The following is a 21,412-nucleotide window of genomic DNA, read 5'->3' on the forward strand; positions in this document are numbered from 1 at the left end:
CAAGAGGTCGAGGTGAAAGCTCCAGAGCTTATGACCTGGCCTCAGAATGGTTTGTCACTTTCTACTGGTCTGGTACCTCAAATAGCCAAAAGGGGAATGCACATCAACTGCCTGTCAAAAGAATTTGCAACTATGGGACTTTGTTCCCTTTATAGCAGCAGTCCCCAACTTTTTTGGCACCAGGGGCCAGTTTCATACAAGACAATTTTTCCACGGGAGGTGGTGGGGGTGGGCAGAACTCAGGTGGTGACGCATGACCCTGCTTTCCTAATAGGCCATAGGCCAGTACTGGGCCTGGGCCAGGGGTTTGGGGACTGCAGCTTTATGGCTTTCATGACCTCAACATCTGAGCACATTAACACTGCTCTGCCCAGGTACAGTGGCCAAAGCCTGTGGTCCAAGCACTTTGGGAGGCAGAGGCAGGATCACTTGAGGCCAGGAATTCCAGACCAGCCTAGGCAATAGAGACCCTGTCTGCACACAAAAAAAGTGAGCTCTTCGAACTGGATAGACCAAGTTCCACCATTGTCAAACTCGGTGGGATTTCATATGGTAACTACATGCTAGGTCTGCAGCTGCAATTTTTTTGCTAGTTTGAGAGCTCTACCCTAGTGTACACCCAAAATACATTCTTCCATCTTGAAATACAAGTCTTATTGCATATAAAGTGCTTTTGCTCAAAAATGCAACTGTCAAAATAGGCTTGCACATTTTGGTGTGTTCCATGAACAGAACGTGGTAGTACACATTACTCACAAGGCTGTCTTACACTCCTAATGAGCATTTTTATCATTACTTTTTTAGAGACAGGGTCTTCTTGCTGTCACCCAAGCTGGAGTGCAGTGCTGCAATCATAGCTCACTGCAGCCTCAAACTCCTGGGCTTGAGCAATGCTCCCGCCTCAGCCTCCCAAATAGCTGGGACTGCAGGTGTGTGCCACCACACCCAGCTGTGTGTACGTTCTTTTTTTAAGAGATGGCGGTCTAACTATGTTCAGGCTGGTCTTGAACTCCTGGCTTCAAGTGATCAAACAGTATTAATGTTAAAAACAAATTCACACAAGATTACCTCAAGACTAATAATTAAGGCAATTTCAAGACAAAACAGCCAGAAAAATCCGACTTTTATTTCTTAAATACTGTGAAGGAAGAGAGAGGGGAAATGGTCCCCTGTTACAGCAAAGAGCTAGGGATCATCAGCAAAGGCCCGGTGGGCATTAGGGAAGCGCTGGGGGCTGTAGTTGGGGTCTTCCTGCAGTCGTTTTTGTATATCAGACCGGAGCTAGACAGAGAGGACAAGCAGGTTGGAGGAGCACTGGCCGAACCTATGAGCCCGGTGAGCACCCAAGGCCATCCCTCAGGAGCTAACACTTCCCCCATGACACAGTGTCAAAAGCCCAGTGTAGTACTGATGAGCCTTCCCAGACGCCACCAGGGAAAGATACTTTAAGAACATCAGGTGGTAGCCCGAAGCTGACCAGTTCAGCTCTGAAGGGATCCAGGCAAGAGGGACCCTAGCCCAAGCCCTCCCGCTAGACCATCCCTATTCTGCTTCAAGGTGGGGGCACCTGCTGCCTGTAGCTCTCCTGAACCTCTGGTGCCTCCAGGTCCCGGCTCAGGCTCTCCGGGCTTGTCAGGGGCCGAGCTCCGGCTGCCTTAGCTGCCCGGCTCACAGCCTCTGAGAGGAGCAGCTGGGGGCCCTCACCCTGCATCGTCTGATGGACGGAATGGGGAGGGAAAAGAGGATCAACATCAGATCCAGTGCCACCACCCAGCTCACCCTCTCCACGAGTCAACCACTGAGTCTCCGTGCTAGCAGAGAGAGGGGAATAGTCCACATGTGATTTGACAGCAGATACGCCATCCTACTTCTGTTGGGCTCTGGCCAAAAACAATGTTTGAATGTGCTGAACTTGCTCTTCAAAACAAGAGGGGAAGAATGGGTCAAGCCATCTGGGATTCAGAGCCACCTAATCCACAAGAGGAAGCACACCCTAAAGGAAAATGGGCCCTAGTCATGTGGGGATTACACAGCTGAGGGCCTAAGACGGGACTCCTAGCAGACTAAGGTGAAGTTCTGTGTGGTTATGCAACAGCCATGAGCAAGTCTGAATCCCAGAGAAGTTCCCTCATTAAATGAGGGGACTGAACTAGGAAGAGCTCCCTCCAGCTCTGAATGATTTGATTATGAGCACGGCAGGGGAGCTGGGATAAAGAGAGAGCCTCAGGGAAGAGGCAAACCAACCTTGCGTCTCTTGGCAGGCATACCACTGAGGTAGGCATCGCTCAAAGGGGGCTGCGGTTTCACTTTCCGCTGGCTCTGAATGTCCTGCTGGATAATAGGGACCCATTCCTGGGGAGGAAAAGATTAGAAGGTACTAATTCCCACAACTTTCAGCTGCCTTAACCCACTAAATCGCCTCCTGACACTTACTGGGGGGACTGCAGCTGCCCAAGGTTCTGTCTCAGCTGAAGCTCCATCCTGTTCATCTCGGGAGCCTCCCTCAGGAGCAGGAGGCGGACCTCGGGACATGGCCTCTTCTGCTGTTGTTCCAGGGGCTGGGGAAGCGTTCTCCCGCTGCAGTCATGGTAGGAAGATGCAGGCTTCAGAATTCTCAGCCTCCAGCCTTTCTCCACCAGCCCTCCACTCCGTATTATCTGGCCCCTCAACCTCTCCCTGGTACCTGAGGCTCAGGGGAAGTTCCTTCTGCTCCCTGAACTTCCATTGGTTCCTCAGGAAGTGGCTATGAAATTGGACAGAGAATGAGAACACCACAAAAGGCCCTCCTGGATCTCCCCAGTTCCCTCAAGTCCCCTGACCCCGTAGCCCGACAGGCCTCTTACCTGGGGGGGATCACCAACCCTGCGAACGTATCTGAGGATGGCATCAGGGCCTACAGGCATGTGCTCCAGTACCACCTGAAGCCTCAGTCCCATCATAGTAGTCAGCCAGCTCACCAAGGAGGGGTTCACCCCACGAGACATACGGCGCTGAGGGGCGGAAAACAGATACGGAACACAAAACGCTCAACCAGTTTTTGAAATATATCAGATCCAGGATACAAGACGGCAGTTTAGAGAAAAAAAATGAAAACTGCAGAACACTGAAGAGAATGGAAAACTCAGGAAACAAAGGCTAGGGACCTGGGGCTGGGCAGTGCTTACAATCCGGCCATTGATGACAGCAGCAAGCTCCATTTGCTGTCCCCCCAAGCAGTGCAGGTTCAGGGCCAGACATTCAAACAGTCCCTGGTTACACAACTCCAGCAACCGGGCCCCAAATCCACTGTCTGTGGGCAAGACACAAGGAAGAAATGCTGGAGCCCTGCACATCCAACAGGCCCCACTCACCCTGTCCCAGCCAGCCCCTGACCTGTGCAGTGCAATACATGAGCGGCAATGCTATTAAATTGCTCTTGGAGAAATTCCAGGTTTGTCCGGATGATGTCCACACCTGGCTGAACCTGCACCAAGGACTGAGAGACAAGACACACTAAGATTCCAAAATCAGGAACCTTGAGCAACTGGGAGTGGAGGAGGAGGAGGAGGAGGGAACAGTAGGGAACATCAGCTGCCTTGACCAGACCCAGGAGAGAAGGGAAATAGAGAAGGGTTACTCACAAAACTCTCGCGCACATACTCTTCTAGACCAGTGATCAATGTGTGGGTTGCCATCTATGGGAGAACAAAATAGGTTTAGTTCCAAGCCTTAAGTCTTCAGAAGACTTCCCCCCACCCTGCTACAAGCACAGGGCTTGTGCAGGGCAGTCATAGCTTTAGCTAACAGATAAGCAGAATCAGGAATAAGGAACTGAACGTGCAAAGGAGCACTCTGGGGCCCCCGCTCTTCATTTACCCGGATGTTACCGGGTGTGGGCTCCTGACCACCCAGGTAGTGCTGGTGGAAGAAGGATCGTAGCTGGGGCTGGAGCCGCTGCAGAGGCTGGAAATGCCCATGGAGAAGCATCACTACATCCACCATGGAGAAGTTCTGGCACAGAAGAGAGAGCAGGGCCCCAAAGAATCCTGGGGATGGGGCAGAAGTCAGCAATGGCCTTTACCACCTGGCCTGCACACCCACCACCAGCCCATCAACCTCATCCCACCTTGGCAACACTGCAGACAAAGGCCATCTACCTTCCCCTGGCTGCCCCTTCCTGGAGCAGGCCACGGCACCCCCCTTTGCTCACCGAGAGCCCCATCGGCTCCAGGCTCAAAGATGTTGCTGGATCCACTGAGGCGCTGTATGAAGGCAGCGATACTTTCACTGCTGCCAGCCCGAGCCCCCAGGGACCCCAGCAGGGAGCTCAGGACACCCTGCACCACTGAGGTATAAAACTCCGGCGGCAGGCTCTCGAGACCTAGGCCTCCAGGACTCCCTGCACCACTGGAAGGTGACCCTGGTGGGGGCATGGTCTGCTGCTCCGGGGGTGGGGGTGGAGGGGGTGGAGGGGGTGGAGGGGCTGTCTGTGTTGCCTGGCGAACAGAGATGGAATAAAGAACAGGTTAGGTGAGAACAGGGACAAGGACATAAACGGCATCAAGCGGACACAAAAAACAGAGGTCTAGTAAGATGGGGAGTTATATTCTGGTCTTGACTCCTCAAAGCAGAATACTCACAGCTAAATATTAACGGTAGAGTCAGGCCAACCTACCCACCTACCTCTCTCCCTCTGAATGGGTTAGGTCAGAAAGCAATGACACAATTACTGTGCTTTTTCCCTAAGCCTTGTTTTCCTCATCTCCAAAACAGGGGGTTCAGAGTCAATGAATTCCCAGGGTCTCTTCCCCTGACATGTCACTAAACGCTCTACTCAAGTGGCTACAGAATGGCAACAAGGCACCAGTGCCACCACCCAGCTCACCCTCTCCACGAGTCAACCACTGAGTCTCCGTGCTAGCAGAGAGAGGGGAATGGTCCACATGTGGTCTGACAGCAGATACGCCATCCTACTTCTGTTGGGCTCTGGCCAAAAACAATGTTTGAATGTGCTGAACTTGCTTTTCAAAACAAGAGGGGAAGAATGGGTCAAGCCATCTGGGATTCAGAGCCACCTAATCCACAAGAGGAAGCACACCCTAAAGGAAAATGAGCCCTAGTCACGTGGGGATTACGCAGCTGAGGGACTAAGAAGTTTGGGCTGGGCAGCAGAAAAGGACAGGTTAAGGGCAAGCCAGCCACAAACCTGCAAGAAGTCAGTCATGCCCTGGAGAAAGGCAGGGACACCAGGCATCGCCACAGTGATAGTGGGAGAAGCCACGCCAGGCCCTCCAGTCCCCGGCCCTGCAGGCCCCAGCAGGTTCCCCAGGAGCTGAGAGAACTGAAGATCAGCTGTGGAAGGTTGAGGGGGTGGAGGCTGGGCAGGCCCCCCTGGGGCAGGGCCACTTGTGGTAGCTGTGTTGGTGGTGCCAGCACTGGCTGAAGCAGTGGCAGGGGCTGGAGGTGGAGCCATTCCTGGGGTCCCCTGCGCTGTAAGTAACAAAAAAAAAGAAAGCTGAAATGTGAAAACAAATAAAAGACATTATAGGCCGGGGCGCAGTGGCTCACGCCTGTAATCCTAGCACTCTGGGAGGCCGAGGCGGAAGGATTGTCTGAGCTCAGGAGTTCAAGACCAGCCTGAGCAAGAGTGAGAACCCATCTCTACTAAAAAAAAAATAGAAAGAAATTAGCTGGACATCTAAAAATATATAGAAAAAGTTAGCCGGGCATGGTGGCGCATGCCTGTAGTCCCAGCTACTCGGGAGGCTGAGGCAGGAGGATCGCTTAAGCCCAGGAGTTTGAGGTTGCTGTGAGCTAGGCTGACGCCACGGCACTCTAGCCTGGGCAACAGAGAGAGACTCTGTCTCAAGAAAAAAAAAAAAAAAAGACATTACAGCAGCCCTGTTCTGGTCTTTCTAGCAGGAAAGCAAGAACCAGGAAAATATGGAAAGCACTGGTAAGTGCTAGTGAGCAAACTAGGAGAGAGTGTCAGACTTTAAAGTTTGAGGTGGGAAAGAAAGCAAACTCACCCACAAGGACAGGCTGCATAAGGAGCTGCCCCACAAGGCCGCTCACCATCTGGGCCAATGAGGCATTGGTACCCAGCCCAGTGCCCTGCTGGAGAGGAGAGGAGGATTTCAGTTCTGCCCTCCCCATGCACCATCACAGGATTCTCTTCCCAGACTCTTTCCCACTGGAACTTCCCAATCCTTGCTCACCAGAGCCCCAGAGACGGGGGGGCCCCCCGGATGGGAAGGCCGAGCCTGTGGAGGGGTGGGCCGGGCAATCACCACTCGGGTTGGAGCTGTCGGGAAGCCTGGCACTTGCTGTCCTGTGGGTAGCAAAGGAGAGAGAGCGAAGAGGGCTGAGGGATGGGCCCCTGCCTGCCAGCCGACGACACCCACCACCGTGGACTACGTCCCACCTCCCAGGCCTCCCCTTCCAGGTTGTTACCTGCGGCCGCGGAGGCAACAGCTGCCACCATGGCCTGATGAGTGATCTGGTGGGCGACGGCGTGCATGAACTCAGGGGGCAGGGAGGGCAGCTGGATGAGGGTGGAGCCTGGGGGGCGGGTCTGATGTAACCTTGAACCTGGACCCCTTCAACCCACCCACTTGGCCCTTCCCCTTCTCTACCCAGAGCTCAGCCTGCTCTGATGCCCTCACTCTTACCCAGGGTCTGGCCATGACCAGGGGGTCCTAGGGGGCCAGTGGGAGCACTCGGAACACCACCGGGCTGTGTGCCAGAATCTGGGCAGGGAGACAGAGAGAGTGGCCCTGAGACAGGCAGGGCCAAGGCCTAACTGTATCCTCCTGAGATCAGCCGTCCTTCAGGTCCTAATCCCCCAGCCAGAAAGCCTGCCTTTCCCTCCACCTAGACAGGGAGGAAACGCTCCCTTCACCACGCAAACACATCTCCAAGGACAAAGCAGTTCCCTCCTGCCCCTCCCCACACGTGCAAACTAAAGCTCCTGCTCTGGTCCCTCCGCTATCACTGCGAGCATGGCCTCTTCCTTCCCCACCCTTTCCCCTCACACCTCAGCACCAGCCTCCCTGGTCATGGTGTTCTTCACTGCCGCAATGGATCCTAACTCACCTTGAATGTTCATGTGCATCATGACCACGGGTTCCACACTCTGGTGGGAAATCCGGATGACCCTTGGGTGGCTGGTGGCCGGTGGGGGAGCTGGCCCTGGCGGGGGAGCCCCCTCATTTGAGGACTCGACAGTGGTAGAAGACGGAGCCAGGGACGAGGCCTGCCCAGGACCAGGGGGAGATGCCTCCGCATTGGGAGTCGGGGGGGGCCGAGTCCCATTCCCTGTCATAGTCACAGTGGTCCCCACATTGATCTGGAAAAGACAGATGGGCAGGCAGAAGTGAGAAAAACACAAGAGCCTAACCCAGAGCACCCCACAATACACGTCTAAATTCTCCATTCTTCATCACCATGTGCTCCCAAAGTCTTTCCAGCCTCCTTTCTAGCTACCCTGGGTCATGCCACCAACGCCCCTCCATTCCCCCTCAAGCCAAGCCCCTCTGACCCACCTGGATGGGAATGGCTGCCTGCTGGAGCACCATGGGGGTGGTGTAGTGAGACATGGGCCGGACCACATGCAGGTGTCGTGGGGGCGCACAGGCCAGGTTGCAGCGCAGGTCGGACAATGCCACAAAGGTGTTGCCCAGCAGCCGCAGGCTCTCCCCCACCAAGTTGATCAGCCGCTGATCCTCCTCCCGGCCCTCATGCTGTGCCCCGCCCCCGCCAAAACAGAAAGGCAGAAAATATTAAGCTGGACCCCATCTCACTAACAAAAGCAATAATGCCTTCTGAGAATGCAATGTTCTCTAAACCTTCAGTTATGTTATATCCTTCGTAGCTTCTGCACAGACCAAATCTTTGCAAATAAATCCTATTTCATACACATAAGAGCTTCCTATAAAAACATTATTACCGTGAATCAATAAACTGTCATCTACTAATCTCCCACACTTCATAAACTTCCTAAATAACTCACTCAGGGGAACAGGGGTGCAAAGACAGTGGTTATGGCAAAAATTATCACCTTCCCTGTAAGGGAAGGAAAGATCACTTATGCGTCTAGAGGGAAATCATTTTGTTGCAATGTTTTTGGAGAAGGGGAGAGGCTATCTGTATTTCAGGCTGTTCTGTTTTGGGAGTACTGGGGTTGAGGAGAGGAGCGGGGCCATCAAAGAGCTCACATTGTTGCTGTAGTCCGTGGTGGCAGCAGCGCCCAGAACCTCATAGTAGCGCTGCAGGAAGGGCTGGAGACGGCTCTCCAGCCGCTGCAGCTCTTGGAGCACCTCGACGTACTCCGCAGGGGAAGGATGGCTGTGGACAACCCCAAGGGACAGTAAGCCAGGGCTCTCCTGAGATTCCCAACCTGGCAGTCAGTAGAGACCACATCTACCCTGTCCCTCCCTGGCCTCCCAGAGCCTTGGCTCAAATCCTGTCCCAGACTAGCGGAGCTTCTGTTCTTTACTCCCATCCATGAGAAGAGGGGAGAAGAAAATGAACTGCTCCCACCCACCGCAGCGCAATCCTGTACCTATAATGGTGAGAAACTAACTCTAAAGAAGAGATGGGGCTTATGTGAACTCAGGGGAGAGAATTTTCAACAGGCTCAGGAGGCACCATTAGGATTTCCTGGCCTGGCCCCAGAAAAAGCCGTGCTTCTGCTCAGCTGCCTGACCTCATTTACCTGCACCATGAGCCCCTCCTTGCCCCTCAATGCTAACCCTAAGACTAAGACCTCCTAGCAATCCTTCCCCTCCCACCATTCCCTTCCTGACCCTTATATGTCACTCAGAATCCCTCAACCACCACCCAAAAGGTTCCCTCCACCTCTCACTTGGGTGCATTTGTCTCTGAGGCAGGTGCTGGGCCTGCTGGGGCTGGGCCAGAAGGGGTGAGTTCCGGGCTCTGCGCTGGGGCACGCTCTTCCACTTCTTCTGCCTCCATGGGCTCCCGCAGAGGCACTTCACTTTCAACTGGTTCTGATGTTTGAGAGCTCAAGGCTACTGGCTCCGGGGCCGCAGTCGGCATCTGTGGGGGTGGCTGACTGTGCTGCACTTGTGGACCCCCTCGACACTGAAGGTGGGGAAGAGTCAGGACACCAAAGGCAGGATGAGACTGCTGCAGATGATCACCCAGGTCAGAGGAGACTGAGTGGAGAAGGTGTTGTAACTAGGCTCCCTGAAAGCAGAGCTCTGCATCCGTATCTTTGACTCTCCAGCAACTAGCATCAGACTAGCACAAATGAGACGAACAACAGACATCTGCAATATCTGTAAATAAACTACTAACAAAGGGCAGGAATTGTGGTTTCCTAACCTACACGACAGGAGAGCAAAAGGTCACAGGTTGCAGCTGCAACCACAATTAATGAAATTAGGACATGCCAATATACAGCACGACAATTAAATTAAAAAGTGTAGAATCCATCTTTAATTGAAAAGAGATGCTATGAGAGGTAGCTGGCAAGTTTTTTTCTTTCTTCTTCTTTTTTTTTTTTTAATTCAGTCTCCGTAGAGACTGTCAAAAATTGTCAATGCTGACTATATTTCAAGTCATCATGGCAGAGTATTGGGAAAAGTTTTCAATTAGCAATAATCGCACCTCACTGGCTACAATACTGCCGCTGCGCAAAGCTATCTGACAAGTTTGACGCAAACTTCCCAGATACCAGGCACCAAGAGGATTAGCAGGAACAAGATAGCCCCACAAAGATACTTTTTCTGCCCAAGAGAATGAATATTGCACAGAAGAGACCAGATTAGGAAGGCTGAATTTTGTGGATGTGGCCAGTCATGCCCCCACCCCCAGCTGACAGAAAAGGTGGAGGAAGGGTGGGAAGAGACCCAAGTCAGCCTTGCCCACGTACCTCCATCCGCGATAGTAAGGTCTGTATATCTCTGATCATGTGCTGAGCCATCACCAGCCGTACCCGAGGCTCACTCTACAATAAGAGAGGGACGATCAGAGCAGATTTTTTTTTTAAGAGATGGGGTCTCATTCTGTCACCCAGGTTGGAGCGTAGTGGCACAATCATAGCTCACTGTAACCTCAAACTCCTGGGCTCAAGCAATCCTTCCACCTCAGCCTCCCAAGGAGCTGGGATTACCAGCATGTGCCACCACACCCAGCTAATTTTTTTTCATCGTTTTAAAGACAGGGTCTCACTATGTTGCCCAGGCTGGTCTCAAACTCCTGGGCTAAGCAATCCTCCCACCTTAGCCTCCCGAGGAGCTGGGACTACAGGCCTGCACCACCACACCCAGCTATTTTTTTTTTTTTTTCATTTTTTTAAAGACAGGGTCTCGCTATGTTGCCCAGGCTGGTCTCAAACTCCTGGGCTCAAGCAATCCTCCCACCTCAGCCTCTTGTTCAAGGCAGGTTTGAGATGAAGCCATGAGCTCTACCATCTACTAAACCAGGTCCACCCCCACCTCACAGCCTCCTTCTCCCAGATCCCCTTCCCTGACCCTCCCAGGCCCCTCAATACCTGAATCGGGGCCTGTTCCATGTTGATGTGAACATCCACAGCAGAGCCGTCACTCTGGGGAAAGGGTAAGGGAAGTTGCTCTGGGAGAAGCCAAACACTAAGGCCTCCACACTTTCAATTCATTCTCTGGAGTCCCATCCCCTTTTCTCCTCAAAGACTGAGGCCAGTATCAGACCACAGGGCCTTCCAAACCCAATCTAAAGACTAAGACACCTATCTTATGAACTCCCTGCTGCTACCACAACCAAAGCTACCCTTCCCCCAAAAAACTCTCCCCTGTGGAACATAAGCTTACAGGAAGATTGAAGGTTCCAACCATGACATAGCTGTTGGCATTCCGGTCATGAACAGAGGCCCCAGGCCCCCGAGAACCAGGTGAGGGTCCCCCACCATGGGTGGCTGAGGCAGACCCTGTCCCAGAAGATGCCCCAGAAGGGAGCTGAGTTTGAGGAGGAGCCCGTTCCACCAGGTGGATAACCTTTCCCCCAACATCTGCAGGAAAAATAAGACACACACCAAAACATTGTATAATCGGGTAAACCCATGGCCTCAGCTCACCCCTCTGGACAGCAGCCTCAACCTCTGGACTGCCTCCCCAAACCCCTTACTGTATTCCTGGAGCTTCTTATCATCTTGCAGAACTCGCCCCTGATAGATGAGCCGCTGTTTCTCAGATGGGATACTGACAGAGGCAGCAATGTGCTCCTTAAACTCTTTTACATTCATCTGCAAGGAAGAAAACATGTACGTAACAATCAGAGAATGAAAAAAAAGGAAGAATAGAAGAGGGACAACTGACTTGTGGACATGAGGAGTAAAAACCATCATAGAATCACTACTTATTTGTCTTGACTGTGAGACAGTTACTGTGCAAACCCCTAAACTGGGACAACAGCTGTCCAAATACAGACAATACACTTAACAAACAACAGTTAATAGGTCCAGAAAAAATAACATGGACAAAAAACAAAAAAGCCAACTGGACAGTCCCTTCTCTCCTTCTCTTCCTGGCTCTCAAGGAAATATGTGTCTAGAGATACCAGTGACCTCTTCTTAAACACAAAATGATACTAGGAGTTTATTTACCACAGACAACCCTGTAATCTCTAAGATAAAAACAACAGCAAAGATGATGGGGTAGGGAATCAGGTTAAAAGGAAGAAAGGAAGACTAACCAAGAAGGTGGTAAGAAAGTAGCAAAAAAGAAAAACATTTTTCCTAACTGGACAATTGACTTTTGCGAAATATCAGAGTGTTTATATACATCTAATCACAAAAGCCTATTTAACTTTCTTAAATACATGTAATACTATGTTTTAGAAAACCATAGACCAACCCATACACAATTTTGTCTCCAAGTAAAACAGGAGTAAAGACATAGCTGTAGTCAAGGCATTAAGTTCCAGAGATTCAAACTATGCCACAGATATCAATAATTCCACTCAACAGTCCATTAGGACTCTATCTTCATTATGGATTCTGATTTCAACCTTTAAAAACACAGTATAGACCTGACCAATTTCTATTTATAAGGCACACTTGTTTGAAGTCCCTTTGTCATTTCCCTTCTCAAAGGCAGGAGCTATGTCTCTCCCTTTGGGCTGGGGTCCACCCATGATGATGAAGTACAGATTCCTCCTTTCTCTCTATTTCTCTGAACATTGAGTTCTATCAAGGTGAAGGAAAGCAGAACAGAATCAGCCTCACTTAACAGAAACCATACCCGCTCATTCAACAAAAAACATCAGAAAATGGTCTTTCTACAATATGAACAAAGGGATCAGTGAAAAGAAAACTTGTGGACCAGAAAATCAGCCTCATCCCTTAGGCTAAGGGGCCTACAAGAGGTGTCTTCCAGACGTATTGGTGTCTCACCTGGGCCCCCACAATAAAGGTCCGAGTTTGAGAGTCCAGGGTCTTCACCAGCACCTCCAGGCTATCAGGCTCCTCCACAGCGATACTGGTACTATCATTGGGCTCCATGGCCGACAGCTCTCTAAGGAAGAATGAAGGGAGGGAGGCTCGCTGTGGCCTAGAGCTGATTTTGTATACCCGGAAGACTCCCCGGCATGAATCCCCGCCCCCATACCTAAAAAGTTTCTCCCGCACGGGCACACACACTCACTCACACCCGCCCCCATCCCCCTTCTGATTCCGGGGCACAGGGAGAGAAACACAAAGGACAGGATCGACGGCATAGGGAGCTAGAGGACGGGAGGTGGGAGGGGCTCCACGACGCCAATCACAATAAGGCAGGGCCAGTTGGGTTAGGAAGCAAGGACGGAAGCACGAGACCAGTGTCATCACTGGTCACGACAGGACAGGGGCCGAGATCGGCAAATACTGGGACAACACGAGAGCTGGGGTAGCGCCAGACTACAGAAAGTGTGGTTTCGCGCACGCGCGCCACGCCCATCAAACCCGCCTAAATCACTACAAACCCAAGAGGACAAACACTCACGGGGGGGGAGCCCGACCGGCTAGCTGACTGCCCCCCTCTTCCGCCTTCCTACGGGGTTCCAGTAAAGCGGCGCGACCAACACACAAGCGCACACACAAACACACACACACCACCACCACTTCTCCGCGGCTCCGCCCCCGACTTCCCCACGGTACCGTCACTTCCGGTCTCCCCCAACCTGCCACAGATGGCCACTTCCGTTTCCCCGATAGTATTTGGGGATCTCGAGGCGGTACTTCCGGCCCCCCCAGGTCCCCAAGCTTTACGTTTGTGGGGCACGACGAGAAAATCCGCAGCCCCAAACAGTGAGTTCCTGGGGCGAGACGGGCCGGGGCCGGCCTAGATGGGAGGTAGCCGAGCACCCCGAGGAGCCGCTGCCGCCGTCGCCCGGGGGACCGTACTGCGGCTGCGTGCGTCGCACTACGCATGCGTGCACACTTAAGCACGCCCCACCCGCTCTGGCGGTGTTCACTTTTGTGCGCGCGCTTGAGGGGTAGAAGGTTGAGGCGGCCGCTATAAATGCCTGAAAAAAAATTACCGGGTGAAACTCTACGACTACCTCGAAAAAGACTGTAGACGGTTGTATGAACTTTGAAGTTTGGGGACTTGGCATTATGCCTCGTTAATCTGTGTTAAAGTCTTGGCAGGCCGAGAATTTCAGGCGGCACTGTCCTAGCCACCTAAAACTCTGTCTTTCACGGTCGCCCTCGCTGCGCCCTTCCCTCAGCGCCTCCGGATGTCAGCCTTTCCCAGGCGGTTGGGGGCGGCCCGGGAGCTGTTTTGATTGTGGTCGCGTGGTTGCGCCAAACCCGGCTTCTGCCAGGTGGGCGTCTTGCAGACCGTGGGCGTCATGTTTGTCACCGGCGGTGCGCGGCTGAGGGGGGCATGTCACTGCTTTTCAGGACTTTCGTCAAGAAAAGGGGCGCCTTCCAGTTTGGGACTTGGGAGCAAATGGGAGTCCCAGCGGAACGAAAGACAAGACCCTGACCCCAGGGAATTAAAGGGCCGGCCAAGGTGCTTCCGCAGGCCAGGGGTGGGGGAATTACCGCTTTTCTGCTCTCTTCCAGCTGCCCCCCTTCCTCCCCCAAACCCCTCTCCTCCCCTCCGCCCAATGCCCTTGGTCAAGGGTCTCGGCCCCGCGACGCTGCGACTCCGCTGGAAAGACGCATCGCTGCCAGAGTGCCCAGCCTTTCTGAGACTCATAGTTTATACCAGATCCCGGTACTGTTTCGGTTAAGAGTTCTAATAAGCAGTTGTTTACTGAGCTCTTAGTTTGTGCCAGCCAATATACTAAGGGTTTTATGTATTGTCTTATTTTAAAAACCCTAGTAACATCTGAGATAGGTATTACCATTCATTTTACAGGTGAGTACACTTAGGTGAACGAAAGTGGCAGAACTGACAAATCCAGGCCTACTAGACTTTAGATCGAGCATTTCTATTTTACTGCCCCCAATAAATTGTTGTATTTTAGTTTTTTGTTATAAAAACTTTCAAACATTACACCAAACTAGAGTAGTATAATGAACTCTCACACACCCATCATCCAAATTTTGTTTTGCTTTTTTAGCTAAATTGCAAGCATCACCCCTCAGGACAGATTTTTTTTTTTCTATATATATTTTTAGTTGGCCAGATAATTCCTTTCTATTTTTAGTAGAGACAGGGTCTTGCTCTTGCTCAGGCTGGTCTCGAACTCCTGACCTCGAGCGATCCTCCCGCCTCGGCCTCCCACAGTGCTAGAATTACAGGCGTGAGCCACTGTGCCTGGCCAGGACAGATTTTTGTGTGTGTGGCAGTCCATGGATTATAAATAATCTATCAAGGAAGCCCCACCTTTCACTGCATTAACTGCTCAGGCCACTTAGCACTATCAGATGACTGCCTCCATAATCCTTACCACTTACTATCTGACAACTTTCACTCCCCAGAAACTAATTAGTGCTTGGCAAACATTAATTATAGCAAATATTTACTTTGGACTTACCATGTGCAGTTTTTGCTAAGGACTTTATGTGCATTATCTTATTTAATCTTATGAGATTGATGATTTACCCATTTTACAGATGAAAAAACATTATAATAAAGGTCTCCCAAGTGTAATAATAGTAGGGTTTGGACTCACTCTGCCTGACACCAAGGTCTATCCTTTCTAGCCACTAGATTATGTAGCCTCTTATAGTAATAAATGTTGAGTGGATGAACTCACTTATGTCAGTGAACTTTGTGTGTACGTACTACTTTCCCGATTTTAACATAAACTTCAGAAAGCAATCCATCATGCTTCAGCACGTGGATCAGACCTGCTCCAAAGGCTTGCTTATCAGGCTGTATTTCAATGATTTGTTCACCCAGCTAGTTTTCCCTATACTGACTTCTTCAAGGCCAGGGGCTGTGTCTTACGCATTTTTCATGTCCCCAGGGATTAGCCAGTTCCTGACAAACATCTGAGACTCAAAACAGTTTGCTAAGTGAATGAATGAAAGACCTAATCATGCTACCTCTCTTCAGTGCTGCACAACACAGCACATATCCAGCTCAGATACGGGTTCAAAGACCACAGGCTTCTACCTGGAGGGCTCAGCTCTCCTAGTAACTGCTGAGGGACCCTGAACATGCCAGGATGGGTATACTGTGGAGTGGTTGCATCCAGAAGAGGGGGAGGAAATCCCAAACACTAAGTAATCCAGGTTTGGGTCGGAAAACAAGGTTGAAGTTATTCATTAGCAGGTGAAAGGGTCAAGGGTCGAGGCAAGGGAGCTGGAAGCAGAGTGCACTGAACAGCTGGTAGGGGAGATAGCAGTTTAGGCACCAGTCACCCCACATAGAGCACCAGCTCCCTCCTGCCTGAAGATGTTCGACCGAATTTGGGCAGCTCTCCTCTACCTCTATGGTATTCTCCTTAATTCCGTCTACCAGTGCCCTGAGCACATCCAACTGACAACTCTAGGAGTGGATGGGAAGGAGGTATGGACTGAGAATGGGGGAAGCCTATGGTGGAGGCTCTGAGGGATTTGGGTGGGTGGCCTAGGATGACCAAAAGCCGTGGTGGAAAAGGAAGTGAGGAAGAGGGTGTGAGTCTTGTGATGATGAAAGCAAGAAGAAAAGTATTAGTACAGTGGCCATCAATGTGGAAACATGGCAGAATTAGGGGATGGGGTGGTTACCCAGGTTGATTGGAGAGGGGCAAAGAGGAAAAGTCATTTCATGACTCTTTGTCATGGATCCAACCCTTAGTTGGAAAGAAGAAGGTAGCCAAAACCCATGCTCTAAAGTCTTGCTGTCCTGACTGATGAAGAGGTTGGATGGATCCTGTTGTGGGACCCACCCTCTTTTGCTCCCCTCATTGTCTCTCCAGTTCCCAGAGCCCCACCTGGGCCAGTGGTACTTTATCGCAGGGGCAGCTCCCACCAAGGAGGAGTTGGCGACTTTTGACCCTGTGGACAACATTGTCTTCAACATGGCTGCTGGCTCTGCCCCGATGCAGCTCCAGCTTCGCGCTACCGTCCGCACGTGAGTGGTGAGGAGGCAGAAGCACCAGTAGGTGCAGTCTCTGCCCAAAGTGTGAGCACTCACCCACCAAGAGCTGGGCTCTCAGCTAGTATAGCCACTGTTCTTGGCCCACTGAATTCAATTGCTCTATTAATTGCCCTCTGGAGAGAGTTGGGTCTAACTGTCCTTAGGTAGCTTGAAACCCAAGGGAGGTGGGCTTCAAGAAGGAATAATGTGGGCCAGACATGGTGGCTCACACCTGTAATCCTAGCACTCTGGGAGGCCGAGGCAGGAGGATCGCTCAAGGTCAGGAGTTCGAGACCAGCCTGAGCAAGAGCGAGACCCCCATCTCTACTAAAAATAGAAAGAAATTATCTGAACAATTAAAAATATATATACAAAAAGTTAGCCAGGCATGGTGGCGCATGCCTGTAGTCCCAGCTACTCAGGAGGCTGAGGCAGGAGGATTGCTTAAGCCCGGGAGTTTGAGGTTGCTGTGAGCTAGGGTGACGCCATGGCACTCTAACCCGGGCAACAGAGCGAGACTCTGTCTCTAAAAAAAAAATAAGGAAGAATGTGGAATAAATAGAGGGTGGTACAGTGTGGTTGGTGTGACACTCGGTCTTTCCTCCTTGCCACCACCACCTCTGTAGGAAAAATGGGCACTGTGTGCCCCGGAAATGGATCTACCACCTGACCGAAGGAAGCACAAATCTCAGAACTGAAGGTTGGTTCTCCCCAGCCCTTACCCTCCTTAAGTCCCATGAGCTTGTTGCATATCTGTCCTCACACTTCCCCCCACCTGCCCTGACAGGCCGCCCGGACATGAAGACTGAGCTCTATGCCAGCTCATGCCCTGGTGGAATCATGCTGAAAGAGATGGGCCAGGGTTACCAGCGCTTTCTCCTCTACAGTGAGTGAGGATGTGAGGCAGGAAGGGTTGGAGAGAAATAAGAGGGGCAGGGGAACTCCTCACTCTGGGCCCTATGACATCCCAGGAAGGGGTAGGTACTTCCATGAGCTCCTCACCAGGGGCTTTGACTGGCCTGGCCCCATGCTGCCCTTCCAGATCGGTCACCACACCCTCCGGAGAAGTGTGTGGAAGAATTCCAGTCCCTGACTTCCTGCTTAGACTCCAAAGCCTTCCTACTGACTCCCAGGAATCAAGGTGAGGGGTTAAAATCTCATAGGAAAGGACTAGGACTCACCAAGTCTTCTGGGGGTGTTGGATGAAAGAGGCTCATGTGATGTCACCAGAGGGCATGGCCAAAGGCTGACATCACCAGAGTGGCTATGTTAACACCTCCATTTGTCACAGGCTGTGATGACACTAGAGGGATGTGGCTAAGAGCTGTGATGTCACCTTAGGGAGCCAGGATGGACTCTGGGTTACTCAAAAGAGGTTTCTGAGATTACACTGGATAAACAGGGCAGAAGGACAGACATGGAGGGGAAAAGGCCTCAGACACTCCTTTGACACAGGGGAATAAACTCATTCTCCCCCACCCCATTACCACCAACTTTGTTTCTCTCCCTGGACTTCCTTTCTGTCCTCTTCTTTTCTCCCTCCTCCCATCACAGAGGCCTGTGAGCTGTCCAATAACTGATCAGTAACTTCATCTACATCCCCAGATGGTACGGTGGGAGCTGAATTGTTGGGGGGAGGAGAAGCTGGAGACTCCTGACTCCCCTTCAAGAATAATAAAGATCATTTTTCAATCCTCATCTCATTCTGGAGTTTGTCTCCAGACATCAATCCCATTCCCTCCATTTCAAGATCCACTTGTACCCTCTACCACCTAAATCCCCAGCTGGATGGCGTCAGGAAGGACACTGAGTGGCAGTCACTCTCACTTTATGATGATATATTTAGGATTTGGTGTGACACAGTTATTTATTGCTGAGTGAGCAAACCCCTAGCCCCCGAGTGGGGACTATAGGCTCCAGTGCTTCCCCCACACTGCCTGTCTGAGCTGCCAACCCTTCTGAGCTGGCCCTCCTGCCAGTGCTGCCTGCACCATCCCCACCCCCTCTGGCTCCCATGAGCACCAGATATTCCCTGCAGGCTCCCTGTCACCTGTGGGCCCCCATCCAGACCTGCTAATCCACTTGCCTAGTGGCCCCACTCCTCCCTAGATGGCTCAGGTCCCAAGATCCAAGGGATCCCTTGGGTCAGGTCTGCCAACCACCCTCTTACCACAGAAGTCTGTCTATCTGCCTCTGGTCTCCTCCACCCCTAGGGAGTTTTGAAAGTTAGAGAGGACCTTTTGGTCTTTATTTTCTACCACCACACTATTTTGTTGTTGGTGTTACTGTTTTTGGCTTTTAAAAAGTAGAGGTGGAAAAAAAACAACTTGAGGTGGGAAAAATGTAAAAGCAAAAAGTAGTAACAGCTGGTGAATCCAAGGGCGATGCCCCAAGGATGTCCATAAACACAGACACCCAGAATAGCTCTGTTCTTCTGTATATAAAGGGAGGCCCTGTGCCCTCATATTCTGGGGTTTCTTCCCCATCCCTGAGGTCCCTATGCTTACAATCTGGGTCATACCCCACACTCTGCCCCTAAAGGCCACGCTGTCTTCACCCTTTGCCCCCACCCCACCCCACCCCATGGTCACAGCCCCTTTCCTGGGTCTCTCCTCTGCTCCTCACCCTCCCTTTCCAACCCCTCATTCTCCCAGTCAGTGGCCTCCTCATCCCCACTGGGCTCCCGGAGGCTGACAGCCAGCACCAGGGCCTGTAGGAGGCCAAAGAGGCAGGCAAAGTGCAGGGGGTGGGCAGTAAGCAGGCTCAGCACGGCATGGAGCCCGTGTAGGGCAGCCAGAAAGGACAGAAGCCCGTGCAACCAGAGGCCCAGTGGTCCGCGCAGGCCCAGTGCATCCAAGGCTGCCCACAGCGGCCGTGAGCACAGCGCCAGTAGGGCTGAGGCCAGCAGCTCCAGCAGATGCAGGGTCAGGTTGGTGGAGATCTGCAGACACTCCTCTGGGCCCCCCAAGTACTGTGGAGGAGCCCCTGGTTTCCCCCGCAGCCAGCCCAGCAGCTTCTGATGCCGGCCAGGTCTCTCCACTGGGACTTCAGGCTCAGGGGCACTCAGTCCCCCACCAGGGGACACCCCAGGTCTCCTGGTGCCACCTGAATCCACATCATCCCAGCCGGGTTTGGGAATGGCTCCTCCGGCCACCAGTCTCCCAGACTCTTCAGTGCTAGAGACAGCCTTGTCCCACTTGAGGGAATCCATTCTTTTGCTCCCCAGGTGCTCAACTTGGGGTTCCCTGTGTGGTTCTGAAGCAGCCCCAGAGCTCCTCAGTACGCCTGAGTCCTTAGTCTTGGGAGGCCTCACATCTCCCATGGTTTCTGGGGCACTATCCCAGTCACTCCCTGAATTCTCAGGGGAGCTGTCCACCGGTCTGGGTTCTGGGGCAGGCGGGTCAGGCCTCATTGGTTTCCGGCGGCCCCAGGGGCGAGGTAGCCAGCCACCAAGCTGTCGCAGGAACATGGCTGGGGTGTGTAATGAGCCCCCAAATACTGAGGCTGCTTCCCAGCACTGCTTAAACTCTCAGGGTCTCCTCAGAAGCCAGAGTCTTTTCCAGCTCAGAATAGGTATCTGCTTGGTGATGCCGTCCTATTCTGAATTCAGAAGCGGCTCCTCGCTTCCCTAAATGGCTATGCAGTCTCCAGTGTGGCAAGTGGCTTGTTTGCTTTTCAGCTTGGGGATAAAGAAAGGAGGCACACCCAAATTCAGTCACCATTCCCACCCCCCCCACACACACAACATTCCAAGAGTCTCAGATCTGACAAGGCCTGGGTCTCCCCCTCCCAGTGTCCTCTGTTTCCGGATTTCCTTCCCAGCAGGCAACACCCCACGTTTCACTCACCAAGGCCACACCTCGAGATGCCAGATGCCCCAGAAACTGGAGAGGTGGCGCTCCATCCAAGAAGGAAGGCAGGAAGGTGGCCCCGGGTCCTGGGTGCTCCTGGATATGGGGAGTCTTAAACAGCTGCCCTAAGGGAGTTCAAAAAATAGGAATTCTCTTTGTTGGGAGGTGGTATGGAGGTGTCCAGCAAATTCCAGCCAGCAGCGTTCGTCTCTTGATTTAGGGAGCTTTGATTCCTACAAAGTGGCCTGACCGGCCCAAGAGCACGCAGCATAGAGTGCGGCCTCCGCAAGGTCAGAACTGAGATGTCCTCGGAAAGCCCAATCCCGAGGCAAAGCGCGGGCCTACCAGGGGACCCACGCGTCCAGGCGCTGTGCGCGGGGGCCCTTCCCGGGCCCAGCGGTGGGGCCGCGGCCTCGCGGAGCCACCTGGAGCCGCGGGGCCCGGAAGCAGCTGCACCGGGACGGGACGGACCGGCGGGGGCGGAGCCGCAGCTCGCTGGGCGGACCCTGCGGATCGACCGCCCCGTTCTCCCGCGCTCTCGGCGCGCGCCGCACCGCGGGCCGCCCGGCCGCGTTCAGCAACGGCCGGGACCTGAACGCAAGCCCAGCTCCGCATTTTCGCCGCCCAGAGGCCCCCCTAAACTCGCCCACCCTCCACAGCCCCTGACCCTTGGATTCTTCTCCACATCCGTCATCATTCCATCTTGCACCCGTGATTTCATGAAAGGCTTTTCCAGAAAGGAAAATGATGAGGGGAGTATTGCGACTAGACCAGCCCTTCCCTGCGGACTTTACTTACTGGATTTCACAAGTGAGCTCTCCATGTGCTTAGCACCAGAGTTGGGGGTGGGGAAGTGTGGGAAAGAAAAGCATAGACAAATAGGTGAAATGGAGAACCCTGACTTAAAGTTTAGATTTGGGAGGCCAGAGTTCTGGTCCCAGCTCAACTAACAGCCTGTAGGCTGGATAATCTTAGGCCCTCCTACCACACTGACTTCTTTCAGCAAGACCCTACCCACTCTTACCATCCATCCCTGAGGGCCTTCCCTGACTTCCTCTCACATTTGATCACAAAGCTGTGTCC

At 52.5% G+C, this 21,412-nt stretch overlaps 3 protein-coding genes and 1 pseudogene across 31 annotated transcripts; 1 reads left to right on the forward strand and 3 right to left on the reverse strand.

Moving 5' to 3' along the window:
- Nucleotides 1-1,106: 1,106 nt before the first annotated feature.
- Nucleotides 1,107-20,402, reverse strand: BAG6 (BAG cochaperone 6). Of its 28 annotated transcripts, none has more exons than XM_045541670.1 (26): nt 20,327-20,402; nt 12,374-12,494; nt 11,107-11,224; nt 10,794-10,990; nt 10,499-10,552; nt 9,878-9,952; nt 8,846-9,084; nt 8,196-8,325; nt 7,524-7,721; nt 7,075-7,327; nt 6,651-6,755; nt 6,433-6,540; nt 6,198-6,310; nt 6,009-6,096; nt 5,186-5,469; nt 4,190-4,475; nt 3,856-4,025; nt 3,621-3,674; nt 3,373-3,475; nt 3,165-3,289; nt 2,844-2,990; nt 2,684-2,743; nt 2,434-2,577; nt 2,245-2,352; nt 1,568-1,714; nt 1,107-1,281 (listed from the first exon to the last, which is right to left on the reverse strand). In XM_045541670.1, the coding sequence occupies exons 2-26, from the start codon at nt 12,479-12,481 to the stop codon at nt 1,186-1,188; spliced, it is 3,510 nt and encodes a 1,169-aa protein (XP_045397626.1). In that variant the 5' UTR covers nt 12,482-12,494; nt 20,327-20,402; the 3' UTR covers nt 1,107-1,185. The 28 variants fall into 28 exon arrangements, with proteins under 28 accessions (XP_045397626.1, XP_045397624.1, XP_045397637.1 ...); XM_045541668.1 differs by lacking the exon at nt 20,327-20,402 and adding an exon at nt 13,115-13,362; XM_045541681.1 differs by lacking the exon at nt 20,327-20,402 and adding an exon at nt 13,138-13,296.
- Nucleotides 9,517-9,646, reverse strand: LOC123633610 (annotated as a pseudogene).
- On the forward strand, nt 13,463-18,176 carry APOM (apolipoprotein M). 2 transcript variants are annotated; one of them, XM_045541686.1, is made up of 6 exons: nt 13,463-13,782; nt 16,318-16,472; nt 17,105-17,178; nt 17,266-17,364; nt 17,521-17,619; nt 18,033-18,176. In XM_045541686.1, the coding sequence occupies exons 2-6, from the start codon at nt 16,420-16,422 to the stop codon at nt 18,056-18,058; spliced, it is 351 nt and encodes a 116-aa protein (XP_045397642.1). In that variant the 5' UTR covers nt 13,463-13,782; nt 16,318-16,419; the 3' UTR covers nt 18,059-18,176. The 2 variants fall into 2 exon arrangements, with proteins under 2 accessions (XP_045397642.1, XP_045397641.1); XM_045541685.1 differs by lacking the exon at nt 13,463-13,782 and adding an exon at nt 14,712-15,926.
- On the reverse strand, nt 18,773-20,416 carry C2H6orf47 (chromosome 2 C6orf47 homolog). Its single transcript, XM_045541684.1, has 2 exons — nt 20,327-20,416; nt 18,773-20,157 (listed from the first exon to the last, which is right to left on the reverse strand). Exon 2 carries the CDS (start codon nt 19,945-19,947, stop codon nt 19,066-19,068), a length of 882 nt encoding a protein of 293 aa, XP_045397640.1. The 5' UTR covers nt 19,948-20,157; nt 20,327-20,416; the 3' UTR covers nt 18,773-19,065.
- Between the last annotated feature and the right edge of the window lie 996 nt (nt 20,417-21,412).

This window comes from Lemur catta, chromosome 2, assembly GCF_020740605.2.
Source record: "Lemur catta isolate mLemCat1 chromosome 2, mLemCat1.pri, whole genome shotgun sequence".
Classification (NCBI taxonomy): domain Eukaryota; kingdom Metazoa; phylum Chordata; class Mammalia; order Primates; family Lemuridae; genus Lemur; species Lemur catta.

What these genes read in the sequence shown, in the direction of transcription:
- BAG6 (XM_045541651.1), bottom strand. Translation starts at nt 12,802, where the DNA reads ATGACACTGGTCTCGTGCTTCCGTCCTTGCTTCCTAACCCAACTGGCC. An exon ending in TCATGTATTGCACTGCACAG is followed by an intron (nt 3,290 to 3,372) that starts GTCAGGGGCTGG and finishes TCTTGCCCACAG; the next exon opens with ACAGTGGATTTGGGGCCCGG. An exon ending in GGGTTGGTGATCCCCCCCAG is followed by an intron (nt 2,744 to 2,843) that starts GTAAGAGGCCTG and finishes CCAATTTCATAG; the next exon opens with CCACTTCCTGAGGAACCAAT.
- APOM (XM_045541685.1), top strand. Translation starts at nt 15,813, where the DNA reads ATGTTCGACCGAATTTGGGCAGCTCTCCTCTACCTCTATGGTATTCTC. An exon ending in CACAAATCTCAGAACTGAAG is followed by an intron (nt 17,179 to 17,265) that starts GTTGGTTCTCCC and finishes CTGCCCTGACAG; the next exon opens with GCCGCCCGGACATGAAGACT. An exon ending in ACTGACTCCCAGGAATCAAG is followed by an intron (nt 17,620 to 18,032) that starts GTGAGGGGTTAA and finishes CTCCCATCACAG; the next exon opens with AGGCCTGTGAGCTGTCCAAT.
- C2H6orf47 (XM_045541684.1), bottom strand. Translation starts at nt 19,947, where the DNA reads ATGTTCCTGCGACAGCTTGGTGGCTGGCTACCTCGCCCCTGGGGCCGC.